Source organism: Protopterus annectens, chromosome 8.part1 (genome assembly GCF_019279795.1).
Source record: "Protopterus annectens isolate FY-2018-M chromosome 8.part1, PAN1.0, whole genome shotgun sequence".
NCBI lineage: Eukaryota > Metazoa > Chordata > Ceratodontiformes > Protopteridae > Protopterus > Protopterus annectens.
The window spans coordinates 411,940,862-411,964,056 of record NC_056742.1 but is presented as its reverse complement, the minus strand read 5'-3'; the positions used below and the strand labels follow the sequence as shown (position 1 = coordinate 411,964,056).

General features: G+C 41.8%; 1 protein-coding gene across 1 annotated transcript in view; it reads left to right on the top strand.

The window, feature by feature from the left end:
• Positions 1 to 23,195, top strand: part of BRD7 (bromodomain containing 7) — a gene marked incomplete in the record, with an annotated part of 891,907 nt that overhangs the window by 676,535 nt on the left and 192,177 nt on the right. Inside the window, 1 exon segment of the mRNA XM_044081983.1 lies at positions 2,664 to 2,775. Within this exon segment, the coding sequence (XP_043937918.1) occupies positions 2,664 to 2,775 (112 nt within the window).

Here is a 23,195-nt window from a genome sequence, read left to right as displayed (position 1 = left end):
TTAATCATTATTTCCTATGCAGGAGCCTAACTATTCGTCTAAAGGCAAAGAGGTGCATGGTATCATATGTTTTGGGATGTCAGCATTTGGCAGGGCCATAGTTAGGAGGTGGAGTGGATGATGGGTAGCAATCAAGGAGAGTCTTCATACCTGAATTATGTTTCTTAGGGGGGAAGGAAGGACTGTCCGTGGCTCTTGCAGCAGTTAATTTATCTTATTTTGTTGCTTACTAAAAAGTTGATAACTAGAAACTGGATGACCATACAGGTATCAGAAATTACAGAACGTGTTAACCTGATCCAGGAGGTAACAAAAGTAGGCTGTGGGCAGGGTGGTGGGGCATAAAATGATATCAGGAAATAGGCCCTATGATTTGCCTATCCAAAAATTAGGTATCCGGAATAAGCAGGGAGTAGGGTTTTAGGCCCTTTTGTAGAATGTGGGAAAGAGATGATGAACTTCTTTGGTGAGCGGAGCTAAAATTCTTATTAGACATTTGGATGACAGTAGCTTCTGATTTCTTTTGGAAGAAAGGCAGTCCTTTAGTCAGTGGTATAAGGAAATAGTGTAAAACAGTATTACTGAGCAAATGCTGTAAATGAATTTAGAAAATTATTGGAAGTACGTACTTTCCCATTGTTTGTCTGACGTGGTTCTTTTTGTAGGTTGTGTGAAAAAGACAATGCATATAGATTTTGTTATTGTATTAGTTCATTTGACTTTTGTGTAGCATTCCGTTACTGTAAAATTCTGTGGTTGATTTTCAGTGGTAAGAGAAATTGGGAAAACTTGCGTATAATATTAATTGGCAAATTTTGATGAAGATTTTGTATTACAGGTTAAAGTTTGAATTTTTGTTTGGATATGGTAAAGTTAAAAAAAAACATGGTAGTGTTTTCTATTATTATTATGCAGTGTACGTAAATATTCCCTTTTTTAACAATTTTCATTCATTCCAACATTACATAAATTGCTCAAGTCCTGCCTTCCCATTAAACCTCATTTCTCTTCTTGAATGTTATTCTGCATGTGATGTTTCCATAAATTCCATTTCTTTATATGAAATTTGTTCCTTTCCTGTTCTAAAGCTCCCACATACAGTTGCTTAATCTCCTTTCCAATTGATTTTAATTTTCTAGTAATTGTTTTTTTTTCTTTTTCCAGCAGTATCAAGCTAGTAAGTCTTACTATGTCTAGGCAATTCCAATCCAGTATATCAGCTCAAAAGAATTTCACTAGTGTCATTAATTCCCTCAATACTTCTGTCAAAGCAGTCTGTAACGAATCTTTAAAATCTGCCATTTAATATCCCTCCCCCCAAAAAATACCCAAGATCCGCTATTTTTTCCAGCACTTCTGCATTTGCGGTCTACTTGTGGAAACAATCCTCCAGTTTGATTGTTTTATCCTGTTAACAGTGGTATGTTGCTTCTGTTTAAGCAACAGGCCTATGTGTGAAATTAATTAAAATGTCAGAAAGAAAGAAAGAAAGAAAAACAAAAAACATTGTGATTGTCAGACAAGGTGGAATCGTACAGGAGGGAAGCAGAGCATTATGACATTTAGGAAATGTGAGGACTGGGGAAATGTCTCCATTAAAACAAAAGAAACTGGTAGAGAATTCAGAAAATCAAAGTTCTAGGCAGATGAAGTGATAGCCACTTCTACAAAAAAAAGGTATAGAAGACCATTTACACAAATTTAAGTAAGGAAACAAAGAACTGTAGGGGCAGTAACACTAAACGTGGATGGGGTTGGCAAAAGATGATGGCAAAAAGGTAGATTTGCTCAATGAAAATGTTTTTTTTTCCAAAGACTGTAATGTAAATGTAAAATCAGATTCCTTTACCCTTATAGTGTAAAGTGAAATAACATCTGTTTCTTATGAGTTTTGTAATTTATACTGTAGTGTAGCTGCCTCTGTGTATCCCATGTCTCAGCTGGTTGAAGCTTCACCCAGATTTAAAAAAAATAAATAAAAGCTAAAGCAAAACTTCAACCTAATAAAAATAGTTTTTAAAAAAGTTGCTTATTCAATGCATTTTTTGCAAGTGGACAAACCACCCTATTCCCTTTGACTTAAATATAGTAACTACAATCACACAATTATGGAAAAATTGGGGGAAAAAACACTGTTTGCACAATTGCTGGCATGTTAATAGAAACAGGACCAGCAGTGATTTTCAGCAGCAGACACTGTCCACTTGAAGGTACTCAAGTTTAAACTGATTGAAGCCTCATCCACTTAGAACTTACTGTAACTGGTAGGGTAATCCATGGGGTCACATGTTTTTCTTTCTGTCCGTAATGGCATAACATTTTCATTTTACTAAGTGTGCTAACATTGAAATCACAGTACTGTAGGTCAGTAATACTGTTTTAGACTGTTAAATCATTGCAGCAAAACTCTTCCTGTAAGTTTCTTAGACATTGTGTTACCAGTAGAGTTTCTGGTTACCTTATTGGAAGATATAAGAATTATAAATATACAAAACTTTTTTTTATTTCAGATATTTTAAAACTGTGGCTGCCTAGGCCTTTAATTGTAATTCTTTGACACATGTCTATTCTTAATGTGTATTAATTTCCTTTTTTCTGTATATTCTTAAATGAGATGTGATGAAGAGCAGAACTCTGACTTATTAAACCATTTCCTGTTTCAGTATTCAGGAATACTTGAATAATGCAGATAACTATATAAGCACCATGGCAGACAATTTTCTGGATGTGCTGACAAATGGACAACATTCTAGAATGCTTCGCGAGATGGGATTGGTAAGAACAGTCTGAAATCTTTTCAGCAAATTTCTAAGGCATTTCGTTCAGTCACCAGGGATTGTTTCTTTATCATACTGTTTCATAGATAGCAAGCAAATACAAACGGAGGGAGCTAGCTGAAATGGCGAGACAAAATGGCACCCCCTTTAGAGTTTTATGGTTTAGTTTGAAGTGCTTCACCTTGTTTAAATAGCTGTTCATTTTCCTTTCTCTGGTATGATAACCTACTTGCCATCTAACCAGAGTTTGCCCTGTCTTTGATATCACTTTTTTCCTATTTGCAGTATCTCTTGAGTATTTTAAATAATGCCTGGTAACAAGTGGGTGTAAATCCTGAGTCTGTTCTCTACCAGATGATTCTTACATCTAGAGCATCAGTCCTGCAGGTGATGCTATTCCAAAGAAAGAATTTTTGTGATAGTTCTCATCACTTCCTCACCATGCAGGCGTCGTACATTGAGTTGTAATATGTGCCATTCATAATGTGGGATCTTTTTCTGCACCTCAGCTAGTTTTTGTGTAAAGTTGTGCATTGTAATTTGTCTCCATAGTCCCAACTACAACAATTGCATAACTGATTTTACGTGCCTTGCCTTACAAATTAATTTGCTAGGAGCTCTGGGGTCCTTGTTTAGAGTAATTTCATCCACTCAAAAGTCACTGCCTCTGTGTACATTTTTTAACCATGCTGAAACTCTACCCCTACCATTACTGCTACTAAAGAAATGAAATGTTAGCACCATATTTACTTAATGCAGGAAGGAAACCTGTTAAAGACCTCTTGGAGAAGCAGGCCTGAGTGGCCATCATCTGAACCTCTCCTCCTGATTGTCTTTGGATAAGTGAAAGTGCTGGCCACCCCCTTCAGATGTTGTTGCTGGTGAAAGAAACCTATCCAATTACGGTAGAGTTTGCTAGATTTCATTCTTCTTGTGTTTATGGTATTTTTTTCTACTGCTGCTGTCAGACTGAGTTCACCTTGACAATCCTGCCTTCCATTCGCTCTGTTAGCTCTTAAGTCATTAACTTTGTCATGTGTGGGTACTGCTTTCATAATATGAAAGGAATAAGATACCTCACTGTCCACAGAGTGTAATGCTAGCTCTAAAATAGCAACATTTTGGTTGGTACCATCAGTAATGCTGACCCTTTCCCTTTGGTTAAAGGAGATTATTGTTGGCTTTATCCTAGTATCAGTTCTCTGCAGTTACTCCACTCACAATGAAATGCGTACAGGTGTGGCAGTAAAGATGTTTGTTTTTTTTTTTGCCCTAGTTATCTACTGATTATTAGACTGATGTTCTTTGTGTTTCACTGTTGCAGTTATTACATTTGGGTAATCTGCTGGCAGGTTGCCCTCAGTCGGTCTGAATTCCAATGTCTTGGGTCCTGCGTCGGTTGCTGTCTCTTCTTCCATGATGTCAGGTCATCAGGGGTATAAAACATGCAGCCGACGCCATTTTCTTTAGTCATTCTTGCCGCACGCTGCCCGAAGCAGAAGCATTTCGCAAGTGCCGGTCGTCCGACTCTTGAAATATTCGAGTTTGAGTTTCAGAACCGAAGTCTTCACTAAAGCTAAGTACCCCGTTGGGTAAACTTTTTTCTTGCTCCATACCGATGTCAGAAAAAGTTAATAATTGTATTACTTGTGGGAAGCAAATACCTCATAAGGATTTCCATTTATACTGTATTCCTTGCCTAGGCCCTGATCACAATGTGCCTGGCTGTCGGTTTTGTGCTAGATTTAACCAAAGCACTGTTAAGCGTCGGTATATTTTTGCCTCAAAGTATTTTGGAAACAGATTTAACTACCCAGAAATGTCATCGGATAGCAATCCGACTACCGGAATACATAAAAAAATGCAAGGAAAAGGACAGAGAGAGACAGTAGAGGTCCAAAACCGACGAAGCTTCTCCTAAGCCAGTCGCCGGTTCGCCGTTACTCAGTGAGGTGCTTTCGCAGCCCCTGATACCTGCTACTTTAGAGTCGCAGGCCTCTACCGACACCCATGTGGAGTCCGGCATGCCGCAAGATACTGAAAGTATTGGACCCACGGATGTATCTCCCTCTGATGGTTCTGGAGCTGCTTAGCAGGCACCGGCTTCTGAGGGGGTTTTCAGGCCTCAACATTTGTATATTAAACCGACGACAGCTGCAAAAGCAACTTCTAAAACTAAAAAAATGATGCATGAGCCACGTGCACAGGCCTCTATGCCTAAAAAGCAAATGATCAAAATAACTGAAGACCTTATTACCTTAATCAGGGGTTCCCATCCCCCTCCAGATAAGAGGCCTAGGCAAGACACTGATTATGAATCTTCAGATCATGTTTCTATTTCTTCTGATCAGGAATTATCTATACCTCCCTGTGAGGATTCTGATGCAGAGGAGTCTATACCATCTGCATCACCTCCTGAGGATTATTCATTTGGAGAAACCTTACATACTTTCAGGGAGCATTTTCACTGGGAGAGTCAAGATTTCTCAGAATCAAAAAAGAGGCTCAGGGATTTCCTCCTCCTGCCTCAGCACAGGCCTTTAGCCATTTCCCCTGTTTTAGACATTGCGGATGATGTGTTTTCGGACTCAAGCTTGACCTCTGACTCCTTACCTCCGGCTCCCAGGAAGCCTGACAGATATTAGAGGGTCACTGACTCACATACATTTTTATTTAGAAACCGTGATGCTGATCCTGAAACTATTTCACAGGGTCCTAAGGGAGTTAAGGGCTCAACAGCAAAAAATCCTACCCCCTCTGACAGATTCAAGGGCACTGGACAGATGGGGAAAAAAGGTTTATACATCTGCAACCCTGGCAATCAGGGCCTTAAACTGTCAATTTCATATGCTTAAGTATCAACAACATGTTATGGGATTACTGAAACAGAAAATGTTGATTTCTGAATGTGCAGAAAATAAAGAATTGCAGGAATTATTGCATGCAGCTGAACAGGTTGGAAAGCATACTTTGCAATGTGGTTTTGACTCCTTAGAGGCTTCCTGCAGTTACTGGATCTGTGATTAGGAGGCATGCCTGGCTAAAGGAACAAAATTTGCTTGATCATGTTAAAGCTAAATTGCTAGATGCACCTTTACAGCATGATACTTTGTTTGGTATTAAGGCAGAAGAGGTTTTAAAGAAAATGGAAGACAAAGCTAAGTCATGCAAACTGTAAAAGACTTCTTACAAGTGCAGCCACCAAGATTCAGTAGACACTGGCTTACAAAAAATTGGTCCTTTCCTGTGTCAGAGCTCAAAGGGGCAAATCCAAACACCCTAAGGGTTCCAGATATCAGGCGCAAGATTCATACAGGTCAAAGCAATGGGGCGCTTCTACCTCCAAATCTGGAGGAGATAAAGTGCAAACCTACAGTAAACAGTCCCAATGACTTCCCTCTGCCAACACCAAGCACTTATCTTTTGGCAGCACCCTTAGGGGGAAAATTAGCATTTTTTGCTCAAAACTGGCAGTTAATAACCCAGGACAAGTGGGTACTAAACATAGTATCACAGGGATACAGATTCCATTTCCACACTCTGCCAATGGCAAACAGTTGGTGAGATCTGCCAAAAAATCAATGGGCAGAGGCACAGAAACAGGTTAGGTCCCTCATGGATGTGGGGGCCATTCAACCAGTACCAGAACAGGAAAAAGGACAAGGTTTTTACTACAGACTGTTCTTGGTACCCAGAAAGGACAAGGCCTGGCGGCCAATACTGGATTTATCGATTTTGAACACATACCTGGACATTCCAAAATTCAAAATGCTGACTTTGCAGCAGCTTCTGCCCATGCTGGGCAAGAATGCTTGGCTAGTGACATTAGACCTAAAAGAGGCATACCTGCATGTCCCAATAAGGCAATCATGCAGAAGTTACCTCCGATTCAAGGCTGGCTTAATGCATTACCAATTCTCTGCACTGCCCTTTGGCTTATCTACTGCGCCCAGGGTCTTTACAAAGTGCCTGGCACCAGTAATTGCATTTTGCAGACAAAGTAGTGTACAAATATATTCTTACTTGGATGACAAAGACATTCTTCTTCAACACCTGGCATTTGTGAAAAGGCTTCTAACATGCCTAGGGTACACAATAAACGAAAATAAATCACAACTGGTACCCTAACAAAAGATAACATTCCTGAGTGCAAGCTTGAATACAACTGCCCAGATGGCTTACCTCATGCCAGACAAGCAAAGGCAACTGACTACTTACTTCAAACTGATGGCAATAAAAACCCAGTTATCTGCAAGACAAATTCTGCAGGCTTTGGGCTTCATGGCATCCTGAATCCTACTGATTCCATATGCAAGACTACATATGAGGAAACTTCAATGGTACCTAAAAAGTTTATGGAGTCAACATTCTCACAGTCTGAAAACAATGATTTCTCTCATTCCCTGCCTACATCAGGAGTTTCTATGGTGGGCAAAGCATGTCACCAAAACATGGGACCGGCCTTCACTCTACCCCCTGCCAGCCAAACCTTAACAATAGACGCATCAGATTATGCCTGGGGGTCCACATGGCAGGAAGATGCATTCAGGGCATATGGGCCCCAAAACAAATGCATCTACATATCAACCAGAAAGAGATGCTAGCTGTTCAAAATGCCCTGACAGCCTTCAAGGACTTACTTTATTCAGGCCAACTACTGATAAAGATGGACAACACCACAGTCATGTGGTATATAAACAAGCAAGGGGGCACACACTCATACCCCCTTTGCAAATTAGCCATGGCATTGTGGGACACAGCTTTGACTTACCAAATACATCTTCAAGCTGAATTCCTGCCAGGAAAGCAAAATACTCTGGCAGACGATTTAAGCAGAAACCTTATGGATCCTCACAAGTGGAAACTAAATCCACAAGTCTTCAGCATGATAACAAAGAAATGGGGGATCCCAGATATAGATCTATTTGCCTCTCCTCAAAATTATCAATTGAAAAGATTCTGCACAAGGACTTATCACAGACAAGCATGGAAAGTGGACGCCCTGTCCTTTAGTTGGAAAAACAGTTTACGCCTTTCCTCCTCTGCCTCTTCTTCCCAAGGTCCTCCTAAAAGTCAGACAAGAGAATCCAAAGATTATACTAATTGCCCCGGACTGGCCCTGCCAATACTGGTACCCAAGCCTAAGGAACTTGTCTCAATACCCAGCTTGGACCTTACCTCAAAAACCTCAACTACTGTCCCAGCAAAACAATCAGATCCTGCACAGTCAACTCCAGACACTGAACCTGGCAGCATGGCTGATCATGTAGTTATACAAACAACACCTCTCAGTAAAGCTGTGATGGATGTTATTTTGGAAGCCAGAAGGCCTAGTACTAGAAAGTTTTATGCTGATAAATGGAAGCGATTCTTTGCTTGGAATCCTGCACAAGGAACTGATGCAGCATTACCAAATATTCCTCAGATATTACAATACTTGACTGAGATACTTGACAAAGGCCTATCTTTCTCATCAATTAAAATCCATGCCTCTGCCATTTCGGCTCACTACAATACGGAGCCACCAATCTTTTCTCATCCTTTACTAAAGCAGTATCTTAAAGGAGCCAAAAATTTAAGGCCTCCTAGAAGATCACCATTACCTGCATGGCACCTCAGTTATGTGTTGGAAAAGCTCACCCTGCCTCCATTTGAACCAGCTGCCACCCTGCCTCCATTTGAACCAGCTGCTACCGCTGATATAAAGTTCTTATGGAAAACAGCTCTGCTACTAGCAATTACTTCAGCAAGAAGAGTTTCAGAGCTACAGGCCCTCATGGCTGTAGAGCCTTTTATAATATTTTACCCAGACAGGGTGTCTCTGAGGACAAATTCTGCATGTATGCCTAAAGTGGTTTCCAGTGTGGCTCTTAACCAAACAATTCATCTGCCAACCTTTTATCCAAATCTGCAGAACAAGGGGGAGAGAATTCTGCATTCCTTAGACGTACACAAACAGCTAAGATTCTACCTGAGCAGGACTAAAGCTCTAAGAAAAACTGAGCAATTACTAGTGACGTGCTGCAGGATCAGAAGGAAAGGCTATTTCAAAGCAGACAATTTCAAAGTGGATAAGCCACTCATCCGTTTCTGCTACTTACACCATGGTAAACCTGTGCCCAAGGGCATTAGGTCTCATTCCACCAGAGCTGCAGCTACTTCAGCAGCCTTTCTCAGAGGAGTACCAACCAAAGACATGCTAGAGGCTGCTACTTGGAGTTCTGTTCACACCTTTACAAAGCATTATCATTTACCTCTCTACTCTAAGTCCAGGGCAGGCTTTGCCACTGCAGTTCTGCGGGGCCTTATAGCCACACCTAATGCTGTTTAGCTTCAGCCTCCCAACCATAGCTTTGGGATTCTACCCAAAGGTAATGACTGCAACAGTGAAACACGAAGAACATAGTACAGATGTTCATCATGCATACAGCTGCAGTAATCACAGATGGGTTTTCTGCCGTCAGGCTGGTCCTCGGTCGGCCGAATTCCAAAGTCTAGGTCCGGCGTCGGTTGTCGTCGCTTTCTTTCCTGACGTCAGTGCGACAGGGGTATATAAGACACAGCCGACGCCATATTCTTCAGTCTTTTTTGCCGCGCGGTGCCCGAAGCAGAAGCAGTTCGCAAGTGCCGGTCAGCCAGCTCCTGAAATTACAAATAATTGGAAACCGAAGTCTTCTTTAAAGCTAAGTACCCCATTGGGGAAACTTTTCTTGCCTCAGACCGATGTCAGACAAAGTTAACAATTGTATTTCTTGTGGGAAGCAAGTACCGCATAGGGATTTCCATTCCCTCTGCATACCTTGTTTAGGCCCAGACCACGACGTCTCGGCCTGTCGCTTTTCCGCTACTTTCAATAAATGCACTATTAAGCGTCGGGCGGAGTTTGCCCAGCATTTTTTTGGTAAAACCTTTGATTATAAAATGTCGTTGGATACTCCGACTACCGTTTTGTCCAAAAAACGCAAGGACAAAGACCGACACGCGAGGCCCGCGGTCTCCACCATTACCACAACCGGCTACACGTGGTCCGGTTCTCAGCGAGGTGCCTACGCAGCTCCTGACTACCGACGAAACTTCTTTGGTGGTGTCCTCTGTACCCGAGACCGCAGGTACCTCGGCCCTTACCCAGACTACAACCACCGAAGCCACTGTGAGTGTTGAGTCTCCTAATGTGGATAGGTCCACTTCCACCCATGGTGTTTTTAGACCCTCCTCTTCCTTCTCCATTAAGGCCTTTACAAGTCCAAATCAGCCATGCATCCCAAGAGGCCTGTTGCACAGGGCCCATCTCCAGGCCCCTTGCCTAAAAAGCAGATGCTAAAAATGGCTGAGGATTTAATTACTCTTATCAGCGGTTCCCAGCCCCCTCCAGACAAGAGACCCCGAGTGGAGGAAGCTTCTCCCTCTTCTGACCAGGATTCCATTTTTTCAGAACATTCTGATGAAGAGGAACACTCGTACTCCCCTTTTGAAGATTCGGATGCTGAGCAGTCCATTCCTTCTGTATCTCCCCCAGAGGATTTCTCTTTTGGGGAAACCTTGCACACCTTGAGGGAACACTTCCATTGGGAAGGCCAAGACTTTTCTGATTCCAAGAAAAGACTTAGGGAATTTCTTTTGTTACCTCAGCACAGACCTCTGGCGATACCTCCTGTCTTGGACATACTTGATGATGTTTACTCAGAGGCTTGCCTAAATCTGGATTCCCTGCCTCCTGCCCCAGTCAAGCCTGATAGGTACTACAGAGTTCCTACCTCTCACCAATTTCTTTACAAAAGCCATAATGCTGACCCTGAAACCATTTCTCAAGGCCCCAAGGGAATGAAGGCCTCTACTGCTAAGAATCCACTACCTTCCGAAAGAGAGTCTAGATCCTTAGAAAGGTGGGGAAAAAAGGTATATACCTCTGCCACCCTAGCCATGAGGGCCTTAAATTGTCAGTTCCATATGCTTAAATATCAGCAGTTTCTGTTATCACAATTAAGAAATAAAATGTCTCAACCTGAACAACCAGATTTGAAGGAGTTGCAGGATATGATGCATAGTGCAGAACAAGTGGGTAAACACACCTTACAATGTGGCTATGATGCCCTAGAGGCCTCAAGTAGAGCTGCTGTGACAGGATCAGTCATTCGTAGACATGCCTGGCTTAGAGAACAAACCTTGCCTGACCATGTTAAAGCTAAGCTACTAGATGCTCCTTTACAAAAGGATGTACTATTTGGTACTAATGCTGAGGAGATACTACGGAAAATGGAAGAAAAAGCTAAATCTATGCAAACTGTCAAAGCTTTTCTACAGGTTCAACCACCACGTTTTAGCAGAAATTGGCCTGCAAAGAACTGGTCCTTTCCAGCCACGGACAAGCCACAAAGAGGTAGATACAGGCGCACAAGGGGCAGAGGACAACCTCAAGGATCATATAGAGGCAGACAATGGCAAACTCCAGCAACAAGAGGTGGCGAAGACAGTGCACAGCAATACAGGAAACAAACCCAATGACTTCCCCCTTTCCATGCCAAGCAAGTCTCAGCTGGCAGCACCCTTGGGAGGAAAGCTGGCATTATTTACAAGAAATTGGCATATTATCACAACAGACAAATGGATCCCTGGACATTATAAACAGAGGCTACAGATTTCACTTTCACACTCTTCCAAAAATGAGAGGCATGCCGAACCTGCCACACAATCAAAGGGCAGAGGCTCAAATACAAATTTCAAAGCTTATGGCCATGAAAGGTATTCAAGAGGTACCTACTCACGAACAAGGTCAAGGTTTTTATTCCAGACTTTTTCTGGTACCAAGGAAAGGAACCGACTGGAGACCCATTTTGAACTTATTCATCCTAAACACATTTCTACTCGTACCAAAATTCAAGATGCTCACATTACAGCAGCTTCTTCCCATGCTGGGCAAGGAGTTTTGGCTGGTAACATTGGACCTCAAGGAGGCATACCTGCATGTCCCATTCAGACAAAGCTGCAGAAGATACCACAGATTTCTTGCAGGTTCAATCCACTATCAATTCTCTGCATTGCCCTTTGGCTTATCTACTGCGCCCAGAGTATTCACGAAATGCCTGGCATCAGTAATTGCCTACTGCAGACTTCAAGGGATACAAATTTACCCTTATTTGGACGACTGCCTGATCCAAGCGGACAACAAGCACCTACTTCTGGAACATCTGGCTTATGTAACACGGTTATTGAATTCTCTGGGATACACAGTCAACAAGGACAAATCCAGGCTAACACCATCTCAGAAAATAACTTTCCTGGGTGCCAACTCGGACACAAACACCCAGATGGCCTATCTTACGCCAGAAAAACAAGGGCAACTAACTCATTACTTCAAAATACTAGCAAAATGTACCAGGCTCACTGCAAGGAAAATCCTGCAGGCTTTGGGCTTCATGGCATCTTGCATTCTTCTAATCCCATGTGCAAAGTTGCATATGAGGAAACTTCAGTGGTACCTAAAAAACCTATGGTCTCAACTCAGCCACAGTTTGGAAACAATAATACCAATAATTCCATGTTTGGAAAAGGAATTTCTATGGTGGGCCCAAGCATGCCAAACAAACACAGGTCTTCCATTCTGCAAGCCTCAAGCAAATCAAGTCATCACAACAGATGCCTCAGACTACGCCTGGGGGGCACACATGACAGACAGGTGCATTCAGGGCAAATGGTCCCAAAAGGAAAAGCACCTTCACATCAATCAAAAAGAAATGCTAGCAGTGATAAATGCAATTACAATTTTCAAGGAGCTCCTGCATCCAGGGCAATTATTGATAAGAACAGACAACACCACAGTAATGTGGTACATAAACAAACAAGGTGGAACAAATTCATACCCCCTGTGTAGGCTAGCCATGTCGCTTTGGAACTTGGCTCTGGAATGGCAAATCGAACTTCAAGCACAGTACTTGCCAGGATTGGAAAACACGCTGGCAGACAATCTAAGCAGAAATATGACAGATCCACACGAATGGAAGTTGCATCCTCAAGTTTTTACAAAGATAATCCAAGCGTGGCGAAGACCAGACATAGATCTCTTCGCCTCCCACAGGAACCATCAATTGAAAAAGTTCTGTTCAAGGACCTTTCATCCAAAGGCCTGGAGAGTGGACGCCCTTTCTTTCAGTTGGGCAACATGGACAGATAAAAAATCCACGAACGGAAAGCAAAGAGAGAACCAAACAGCAATAGCGTAAAAGCAGTTTAATTTCCGCTTTCGTCACTTGACATCAACGATGCCATTAACATTAAGTGTTTTTTAAAACACCAGAAATTGCACATTAACAAAGATTATGACATTAAGTTATTATTAAAGTAAATGTTTTATTTGTTTTTCATTACTTAAATGTTTTTATCACTGATTAACTTTTTGGTATTTAAGTGTTGAATTTGACGTGTTCTGATGCATTCTGAGGAAGTCAAGTGACGAAAGCGGAAATTAAACTGCTTTTACGCTATTGCTGTTTGGTTCTCTCTTTGCTTTCCGTTCGTGGATTTTTTATCTGTGGTTTTTGTGCTATTTGGTTGTTTGGTTCTTTATTACCATGTCGGAAGGTGGCGAAGAGTCCCTTATGAACTTGTCGGTTCATGGTACTCCGACGTCTGATAACGGGTCGCTGAATAAGTTACTTGTTACTACCCTGTTGGATATACAGGGTTCATTGAAGATTTTGGTCGCAAGAAGTGAAGTCAAGCAGACTAAGTTAGGTGATGTTAGTGTGTCTGTTAACAAGCATGGAGCTGATTCCCTGAGTCCGGATTCTTCGTTCCATGAATTGGACACAGTTGTAGAGGCAGCTATCGATGTTGGCCAACCGAACGAGGATTATTGCCGCAAAGCGACGTCCGGTGTTCCAGGTGGTTCAAACACTACTAGGCAGCCTAAGGATCGAACGGTTCAATCATTTTTGGGTGGAATTAGGAATCCATTTGCCATTATAGGTAAAGTTGATTCTTCTAACAACTACGTTGACATTAATAACAAACGTGGACTGTTGCTTAAGCTACTAAGAAGGTATCGTTCTCTGGATTTAGAGAACTGTTATTTTTTACGTTGCATTCAGCTTGGTATAGTTCCTAAGGGGCTGAGATTTTTTAAATGCCCAAATGGTGTTACTGTTAATGCTCCATTCTTTAAAGTTTTGGAAAAATTCTTTAATAATGCTGGGCTTGAGTTTTTAAAGTTGTTAATTGACAACAACTGTGTTAAGATGAGTGCTTTGAAAGAAGAGATTAGTCTTTTGGAAAGGGAGCTGAAAGCTACTGCTGGTGATTTAAAAGATTGTGATTTGTTTGAACAGTTAGAGCAGCATACTGTGGAAGTTACCAACCGTAAGCACCTCAAACTTGCACGCGACATTGCGTGCTACAACAGCAATAGTGCTTACAACAATTTTGCTGTTAAAGCTAACAACACAACTATTAAAGTTAATCACCAACGCCCGCAAGCTTTCAATGCTCGGGGCAACACCCACCGGAATGCAGTGCTTTCTGGCTCTAGTGCTTTAGAGCATTTTTTTGACAACAAATCCCCTAATTACGAGCAGGATTTTCCTTTGCTTACCAGCAGAGCTGAATCGTGTGATGTCATTCTCGACAGTGACTCTAGAGGCAATCAGGTATGCTTTGATCAGAACAGTGACCGAGTAAGTGACAATACTATTCTTGTTAATTTGAAAGACACTGGCTATGACTCTTCTAGCGCTGGGGTGTCTGTGAGACATAAGAACAAAGAAAGTGTGGATTCTCACACTACTCAGACTGGTCCTTCGTCTTCCTCTTCTTCTTCTTTTTTATTGAAGAAGAATCATCATCAAAACAGGAGCACTGTTCTAACCAGGAGTCGGACCTTTCTAGGTTCGAACTCCTCTGTGGAGGAGATGTAAATGCAGAAGAGAGGCTGGACGTATTTAACATCATTAATTTGACTGGTCATTGTTTTTCTGACATTGAGACAAATGTGTTGAAATATGGGTTGAGCTTTATTCCGACTGCAAGAGCTAACTATAGTAACACCATTATTGACATTAAGAAATACATTAGGAAATTGAACTTGGTTTACATCATGAATTCTGTGTCAGAAAAAAGGTTGAGTAACAAGTCCCTCATTAAACCATCTAGTTACACCCCTCAACTACACCACACTTTGAGAATATTTGAAGAACAGTGTATTAATGGTATAACAGAGGTTTTGCATCACCAGAAAAATGCTCACCACAATTTAAATAATGAAGAAAGATCAGCCCTTGCCAATTTAAGAGTCTTGAGTAAGAATTACAGATTTATGAAAAGTGATAAAGGGGGCAATATAGTCATCATGACCCAGGATGATTATCACCAAAAGATGTTAGATATTGTTAACAACATTGACGAATATGAGCCCATTAGTCTATATGACATTAATCGTCGTATTAGATTCATTCATTCAGAATTGTATTCTTTATTCATGACCAGTGACATTAGTCAAGAATTATATGACTTTTGTTTGGTTGAACAACCACGTATTGGGGTGATCTTTGGGATCCCCAAGACTCATAAGAATCTTCGTGACCCTCCCCTTAGACCCATAGTTTCATCTCCGCATTCGGTCACTGAGGGTATATCTTTAGTTATTGATGGCATTCTGGGGCCGGTTGTAAGTAATGAAGAGTCATTCATTAAAGACTCCTGGCATTTTTTGAGTAAATTGGGGCAGTTTTTGAATGATTTTGACTACAACCCCACTAGGCATATAATGTTTACTCTTGATGTTATTTCTTTATATTCTTGTATTCCCCATCAAGCTGGAGTTGATGTTGTTTGTGAATTTTTAATGAACAGGAAGCTTAATTTGAGCAACAATGCTATTTCGATTATCAGATTGTTTCTAGAGCTCATTTTGGAAAACAACTTCCTTCTGCTAGGGGATCACTACTACAGGCAAAGGAAGGGAGTTGCCATGGGTTCACCAGCTGCGCCAGCCTTTGCCAACTTGGTTATGGCAGGCTGGGAGACTGACATCATGCCCCGTGTTCAACAAAAGTTTGACATCAAACTTTATTGTCGTTACATTGATGATTTATTTTTCATCATTGAGGGCGATGTTAACACCATTGATTACTTCATTGCAGAAGTGAACACATCTTCTAACTATTTGAAGTTCACCAAAGGTAGCTTTGGAACATCTGTTAATTTTTTAGACATTTGTTTATATTGGGATGAGGTTGAATTAAGGCTGCACAGCAAGATTTTTCGCAAAGAGACTTTCACCAATGGTTATCTGCATGTTCTTAGTAATCATCCAAAACATATTGTTAAGAACATTCCTAGAGGGCAGCTCATTAGGGCTTGTCGAATGACTAGCAAATATAGTGATCTGATTAACGAGTTTGGTATCATAGGCTCTTTATTTATTAAAAGGGGTTACCATGAGCATGACTTGAGTATTACTAAAGATGAGATTCTAAGGAAACGTCTCGAGTCCTTCAAACCTTTATTGGACTATCCATCATCTTTTGTTTCAAAAAAAGATGTAGGACTCTCCAGAGGTGAGAGAAGGGCAGGTGTTTTATGTGCACTAGACATGAGCACAGATGGAGGCCAGATTAAAAGTGTTATTGCTAACAATTGGAAGATTATTAGTGGTAACAGGGACATCCAACAGGTGTTGGGTGACTGTCCATCTTTTGTGTTTAAGAAACACAACAATCTGAAAAAGTTATTAGAGTTTAACAATAGAAACCGTATCCGTCCCCCCATTTGCAAATCAGGTATGCATAGATGTCACTCATGTAACATGTGCAGATACATTTCAGAGGGTCCATACATTATGGTTGAATCTATTAAAAGAACATTGAAGGTTGAAGGCTACGTTGACTGTAATTCGACTGGAGTGGTTTACATTGCTTTATGTTCGTCATGTCCGGCTTTTTATGTCGGCATGACGACTCGTAGCCTAAAAACCAGGATTAGGGAACACCTCTACAGTATCAAAACTAGAGATGGCAACAATGCCCTTTTTAAGCATTCTGTAGTTTGTCCTTTTTTTAAAAAAATTTTATTTTCTGTATTGGAAACTGTGTTCCCTGATTTGAGAAAGGGTGATTTTAAAAATTATCTCGAGCAACGTGAAACTGTATGGCAAGTGAGGTTAAATTCTGATAAATCTCCTGGCATCAACGATGCCATTAACATTAAGTGTTTTTTAAAACACCAGAAATTGCACATTAACAAAGATTATGAGATTAAGTTATTATTAAAGTAAATGTTTTATTTGTTTTTCATTACTTAAATGTTTTTATCATTGATTAACTTTTTGGTATTTAAGTGTTGAATTTGACGTGTTCTGATGCATTCTGAGGAAGTCAAGTGACGAAAGCGGAAATTAAACTGCTTTTACGCTATTGCTGTTTGGTTCTCTCTTTGCTTTCCGTTCGTGGATTTTTTATCTGTGGTTTTTGTGCTATTTGGTTGTCTAGTCCTGCCCTACTTTGTAGCTGTCCTAATAATGTAACCTTTATGTACTTTAAATAAAATTTATAATGATGTGGTACCTCTTATTTAACCAGATTATTAAGTAGATTATCAAGTCTGATTTTATCCAGGACAGTATACTACATGGCTGGAAATATATCCACCTTAGTCCATTTTTCTCTAACAGATTGTTTCAGACAAATGGGGTTTGAAAATCATTCATCAAAGTTACAGATGGCAGTGGGAGGAAATTCCTCTTTTCAAGGGGGTCATTCCTCATCCTCCGGACCAGGCTGTATTGTTTCCTCAGGTTCTTAATCACATGCTGTCCCAAGGAGTGATAAAATAAATTCCCTCTTCCCAGTGGGAAAGGGTTTTATTCCAGGATGTGCATAGTGCCAAAGAAAGGCTATTCTTGGAGAACAGTTCTGGATCTTTCTTGCCTAAACCTGTATGTGATAATGCCCAAATTCAGAATGATATAATTTCACAACATATTACTTTTTACATATTTCATATTTCCTGGTAAGCAACTTTTAAGTCTAATGTTATCACCACATCCCTATTCATCCAGACTTGGGCATTTCTTAAAGTTTTGTGTGTGTCTGAATCACATTATCCGATGTATTGACTGAGTCACTGTTGAAGTTATTCTTAACACCTGAGTTGCAGCTTGCTGAAGTCCGGCCAGGCTTTACCTTCTTAGGACGTATGTCCAGGAGACCTCAGTTTGTAGGTGCCGGGCTGTAAAATGCACATACAAGATCCTCAGACTTTCTCACCACCAGCCCGAATGCAGGTCATTGCACCTGATGGACTGTAATTGTTTGGTCGCTTGTCAAACATTTGATGTCCCTTTCTGTGTCCAGGGAGAAAGAATGGATTGATTTTTCTCAGGTACTGTTGAAGGCAGGCATGTCTCTGAAACTACCTTCTTTTGTGACTCCGTCTTCTCAGGCCACACCATACAAACAGACCATAGATTTTTCCTCCTCTAATGAGGAGCCAGACAGGGTTTTGGATATTTCTCTTGAATACTCATCCTTGATACATTTGCCAGAACAGATTTTCTCAGATGAGGGAGATTCCCCCATGGAAGAAGCCTCCTTTGGAGAAAACTTACTAAGCATGATGAAACATTCTGAACGGCAGTCCAGACAAGTGGCTGACGTGCAAGAGGGATAGTACAAGTTATTAGAGATGGGCACTCCTGCTCCTCTACCAGTTCTATAGTGCTAGATGCTTACTTGGGTACTTTTCAGGCTGATTATTTGGCTCCATATTCTCACTCTCCTGCTGCAAAAAGGCCAGATAGATCTGGTGAACTCGTGTACCTCTACAAAAACCCTGTGGCAGACCCAGCTGCAGTTTCCCTGGCCTCAGACAAACCTTTTAAGTTGCTCCCTGGCACTAATGTTCTCCCTATTGACAATGACAGTCGAGCAATGGACAGGTGAGATAAGAAAGTATATGCTTCCTCCACCTTAACTTTCAGAGCTATAAACTACCAGACACAAATGATCAAATACTTGCTGGAATCTGTGGCTCTGTGATGATCTTGCTTAAAGATTGTAGCACAGTCAAAACAACATATGCAGTCTTTGGTGACTTGGGCTTCTCAAGTAGCCAGGCACAGTGTAAAATGCAGCTCTGCTGTTGTGGATGCCTCATCCAGGTTGTCTGCTACTTGTTCATTGTCATTTGGTATGGCTGGTTACGAGGCCAACCTATTTCAGAAGATTTCAAGTCTAAGATTTCTCCTTTTCGGGTCACAAACTGCCAAGTCACGTCAAGGTTTTGCAATGCTAGAGTAAGACAATGAAAGAGTGATGTCAGATTCTGCTGAGTACAGTTCCCAGGTACCACAGAAATTATCTAGCAAAATCCACCTTCACCAAGAGAGATCCTGGAATTCCTCATAGGCAAAGGAAAATTCCTAAGAAAAGATTCCCAAAAATCTGAGGGGATACCCCTTCTGGGAAGCCTCAGTATAGTAGTAGACCGTTGTGACTACTCCCCCCCCCCCCCAACCCTACCCCAATACTCCCCTCTCAAAAAGATTTTCCTTTCCTGTCTGGGAAGCAATAACCTCAAGACAAGTGAGTTTTGAGCATTATCACTGGCCCTCTTCAAGAGTACCTCCGTGGCCCTCTTCAAGAGAAGTCTTGAGTGGATGGGAAATAGAAAATTCACCCCGGGGATCACTCCAGTGGCTCTACTCGACAGAGGCACTGGAAACTAAGGTCGTGCTGCATGATGTCAGGGTAATCCTATGGGCTAGGCTTGTAAAGGCTTCAGGGCCATTAGCCTAGTACACACCTATGAACCTATCAAGGAGGGTTAATCTGTGTCTTGGGAAAGCAGCGCAACTCTCTAGGGAATAACTGCTCCTCCTTCCAATCAGATACACCTGCTGGACTGTCTCATGCAAGACTTACTGGCCCAGAGAACCACAGAAGACGTCCCCCATTCTATTCAGGAAAGGGATTTTACTCCTGGACCTGGTCCCATGGACAAAGGTTCAATGGAGACCCATCCTGGACTTCACCGAGAGAGCTCTCCCTCAAAATGCTGTTCTTATAAACTCTTCTACCTTTCCTACTTCTTCAAGCTTTTCTGGTATCCTTAGACCTAAAGGATGCTTATCTTCATATCCCCATCTGCCCTTCCTGCAGAAAATTTCTCAGGGTCTTTACTGGGTCATGACATTTTCAGTTTTTTACTTTGGCCGTTCTACAGTTCCAAGGGTTTTCACAAATTGTCTGGCTCCAGTAGTGGCTTTTTGCTGCACTCAGGGCATACAAATCTTCCCTTACCTGGAAGACTTTCTACTCCAGGCTTTAAACAGGGACACTCTTCTAAAGCACCTTCTGGTGTTCACCATCAATTACAAAAAGTCCCAGCTCATTCCCACCCACCAGCTGACCTTTCTGGGGTGCAATCTGAATATGGTCGTGCATGCCTCCATTCCTCAAAAGAATGCCGCCTTCCTAACCAGTGAGTTCCTACTGCTTTCCAATGAGGGTCATTGCACAGCCAGATAAGATCTCAGGATCCTGAGACTCGTAGATGCTACCATCCCTGTGCCTCCCCTCGCTAGACTACACATGAGGAAAATACAATGGTATTTGACATCAGTGTGGTCCAAGCACTCTCACCCTCTTGATACCAGCATGTCCCTTCTTCCTTGCATCAAAAAAGGACTCCTTTGGTGGGGCAATCATTTTTCCGTCAAACCTGGTCTGCCATTCACTGCAGCCCTGCACAACCATGCCCTGTTTACAGATGCTTCAGATAGGGCATGGGTGGCTTGAACAGGAGGCCAGAGTCCATGCTGCGTGACCTGCCAGTGTACTAAAAAACATCAACTTGTAGGAAATGAGAGCACTTCTACAAGCTCTACAGATCTTTGGAAACCAGGCACACTGCTGGTGCACACCGACAACACCACAGTGAAGTGGTACATAAACAAGGAGGTACAAGATAACTATTCCCTGTGCAGATTAGCACAAGAGGCCTGGCACCTAGTCTCTCACATGAATCTTACTATTACAGCAGTGTACTTTCCCCCTCACTAGAACGTACCAGCAGATTAGCACAAGAGGCCTGGCACCTAGTCTCTCACATGAATCTTACTATTACAGCAGTGTACTTTACCCCTCATTAGAACAGACTATAAACAGAGACTTGGAGGGCCCTTATGAATGGTCATTGAACACAAGCTATAACTCTCAGATGGGGGACTCCTCAGTTAGACCTCTTTGCCACCTCTAAGCATCATCTGATTCCACTTTTCTGTGCAAGGAATCTATCACCTCTAGCCTAGAGGACAAATGCCTTCTCCTTCCACTGGATGGGGATGTTCCATTATGCATATCCCCCTTTACCTGTGCTCCCAAGGCTCCTTCTCAAGGTCCAGAAGGAATATCCAAAACTCTTGTTTCTGGCCAAGACAGCACTGTTTCCCACTCCTTTTGTATCTGCCAAAGGAGGAATTACTGTAGAAGCCCTTCAAAACCAGATCTCATCACCCAACAGAAAGGGCAGCTCCTGTGACCCAATCTGACCTCACTCAGTCTAACACTCTGGATGATAGGATTTTAATCCCTATAAGACACAACTTTTCTGAAGAGGTTGTTCAAATCTTTCAAGAAGCCAGGAAACCTAACACCAAGGAAGTCTTACCTAGCCAAGTGGAAGAGGTTTTCCATGTGGTGTCTTACACCCAAACTCCAGCCCCTTCCATTTGACATCCACACAGTACTCCAATACTTGTACAACTTAATTCAGGGTTGGCCTACTTTTTCATAAAGGTTTACTTGTCTGCCATTAACTCTTGCCTACCTTTGGAGCCCTCTCTCATTTCCAGGACAGAAGTTAAGCTTTTCCTGAGGGGAGTGTTACACCTTTAAACCCCCAAGGTAACCTATCACCTCTCCGTGGAACCTTAATTTTGTTTTTGAACAGCTCAGTTTACCCCCTTTTGAATTGGCTGCTTAAGCTACTCTAAAATCTTGCATTTGGAAAACAGTGCTCCTCCTGACCTTGACCTCAGCTAACAGGGTCTCAGAACTCCATGCTCTCATGCCTGTTTTCACCCTTCCTTATCTCCCACAAAAACAGGGCAAGCCTCAGGGCCAGTCCATCCTTCTTGCCAGATGTGGTTAGTGACCTTACCCTCAACCAAGCAATCAGTCTGCCTACCTTTTTCTCAAACCTCAGAGTTAAGGGGAAAGGATATTATACTCATTCGACATTCACAGACAGTTGAAGTTTGACCTGGACAACACTAAGGATATCAGAAAACAAGTCAGCTTTTCGTCTTTTATGGATTCCGGGATAGGGCAACCGATTTCCAGTCTATTGCTTTGTGGACCTCAAAGGCTATTTCCTTCTGCTACTCTCATCATGGAAAGACTTTACCCACGTTGCCAAACATACACTCCACTTGAGCAGTTGCTTCATCAGATGCTTTCTACAAGGGGGTTGATACCAGGTCCATTTTAGAAACAGCTACCTGGTCATCTGTTCAAACCTTGACTAAACACTACAAGCTAGATAGCTTCTTCAGCTCCATAGCAGTGTTGGGCAGAACTGTTCTGTCTGGACTCCTTGTCCATTTTTTCCTGTTAAGCCTGCCACCCTTCCTTCTCTCCAGCTGTGGTAATCGCCCGTCTGTTAAGAGTACTGCAACTGTTAGGACATAGTACCATGTTGTAAGAAGTTAACAATAACAGTATATATCCTACTGCAGTATTCGCTCCCTTCTACCTTATCCCCCTTCTCCTTCTCCTTATTACAGCCCTTGTGAGGGAGAATTTAACCCTTTTCAAACTAAACCCCCCTAGCTGGCCTGTCTCCTTCCTCAGTTTTCTTCTGGCTGCTGCTAGCTTGGAGATGGCCTGAAGGTCTCCTATGTGCATCTGATTTTATGAGGTCCTCTCCTGGACATAACATCCTTGGAAGGTAAAGCTTTGGTAACCCAGCCGGACGTCTGTGAGCTACAACCCATCTGTTAAGAATTATTGCAACAATCAGGACATTTACATTATGGTAAGTTTTCACACAACTGTACTTTGTTACATTTTTGGACTGTCCAGTGTACCGAGACTGTTCATAAATTGTCTAGCTCCAGTTATAATCAATGCCAGCTACAGGGTATCCACACCATTTCATATATAAGATGACTTGTTATCTTTACAATGTCTTTTTGAACGTGTCAGGAATGTCTGTTTTGGATGAGGGATCTCTTAAACTGGCTGGGATTCCAGGAGAAAATTCAATCTTCTTTCTTGACTCCTTTATACAGGATTATGTTCCTGGGATGCCAACTAGATACCTCAGTTCAAAGAGATTTTCTTTCCCAAAGAAAATATATATTTTTCTGTATCTGTTGTTATGATTTTCCAATCAGACTTCGGTCACTGTGAGGAAATACATCAGGAT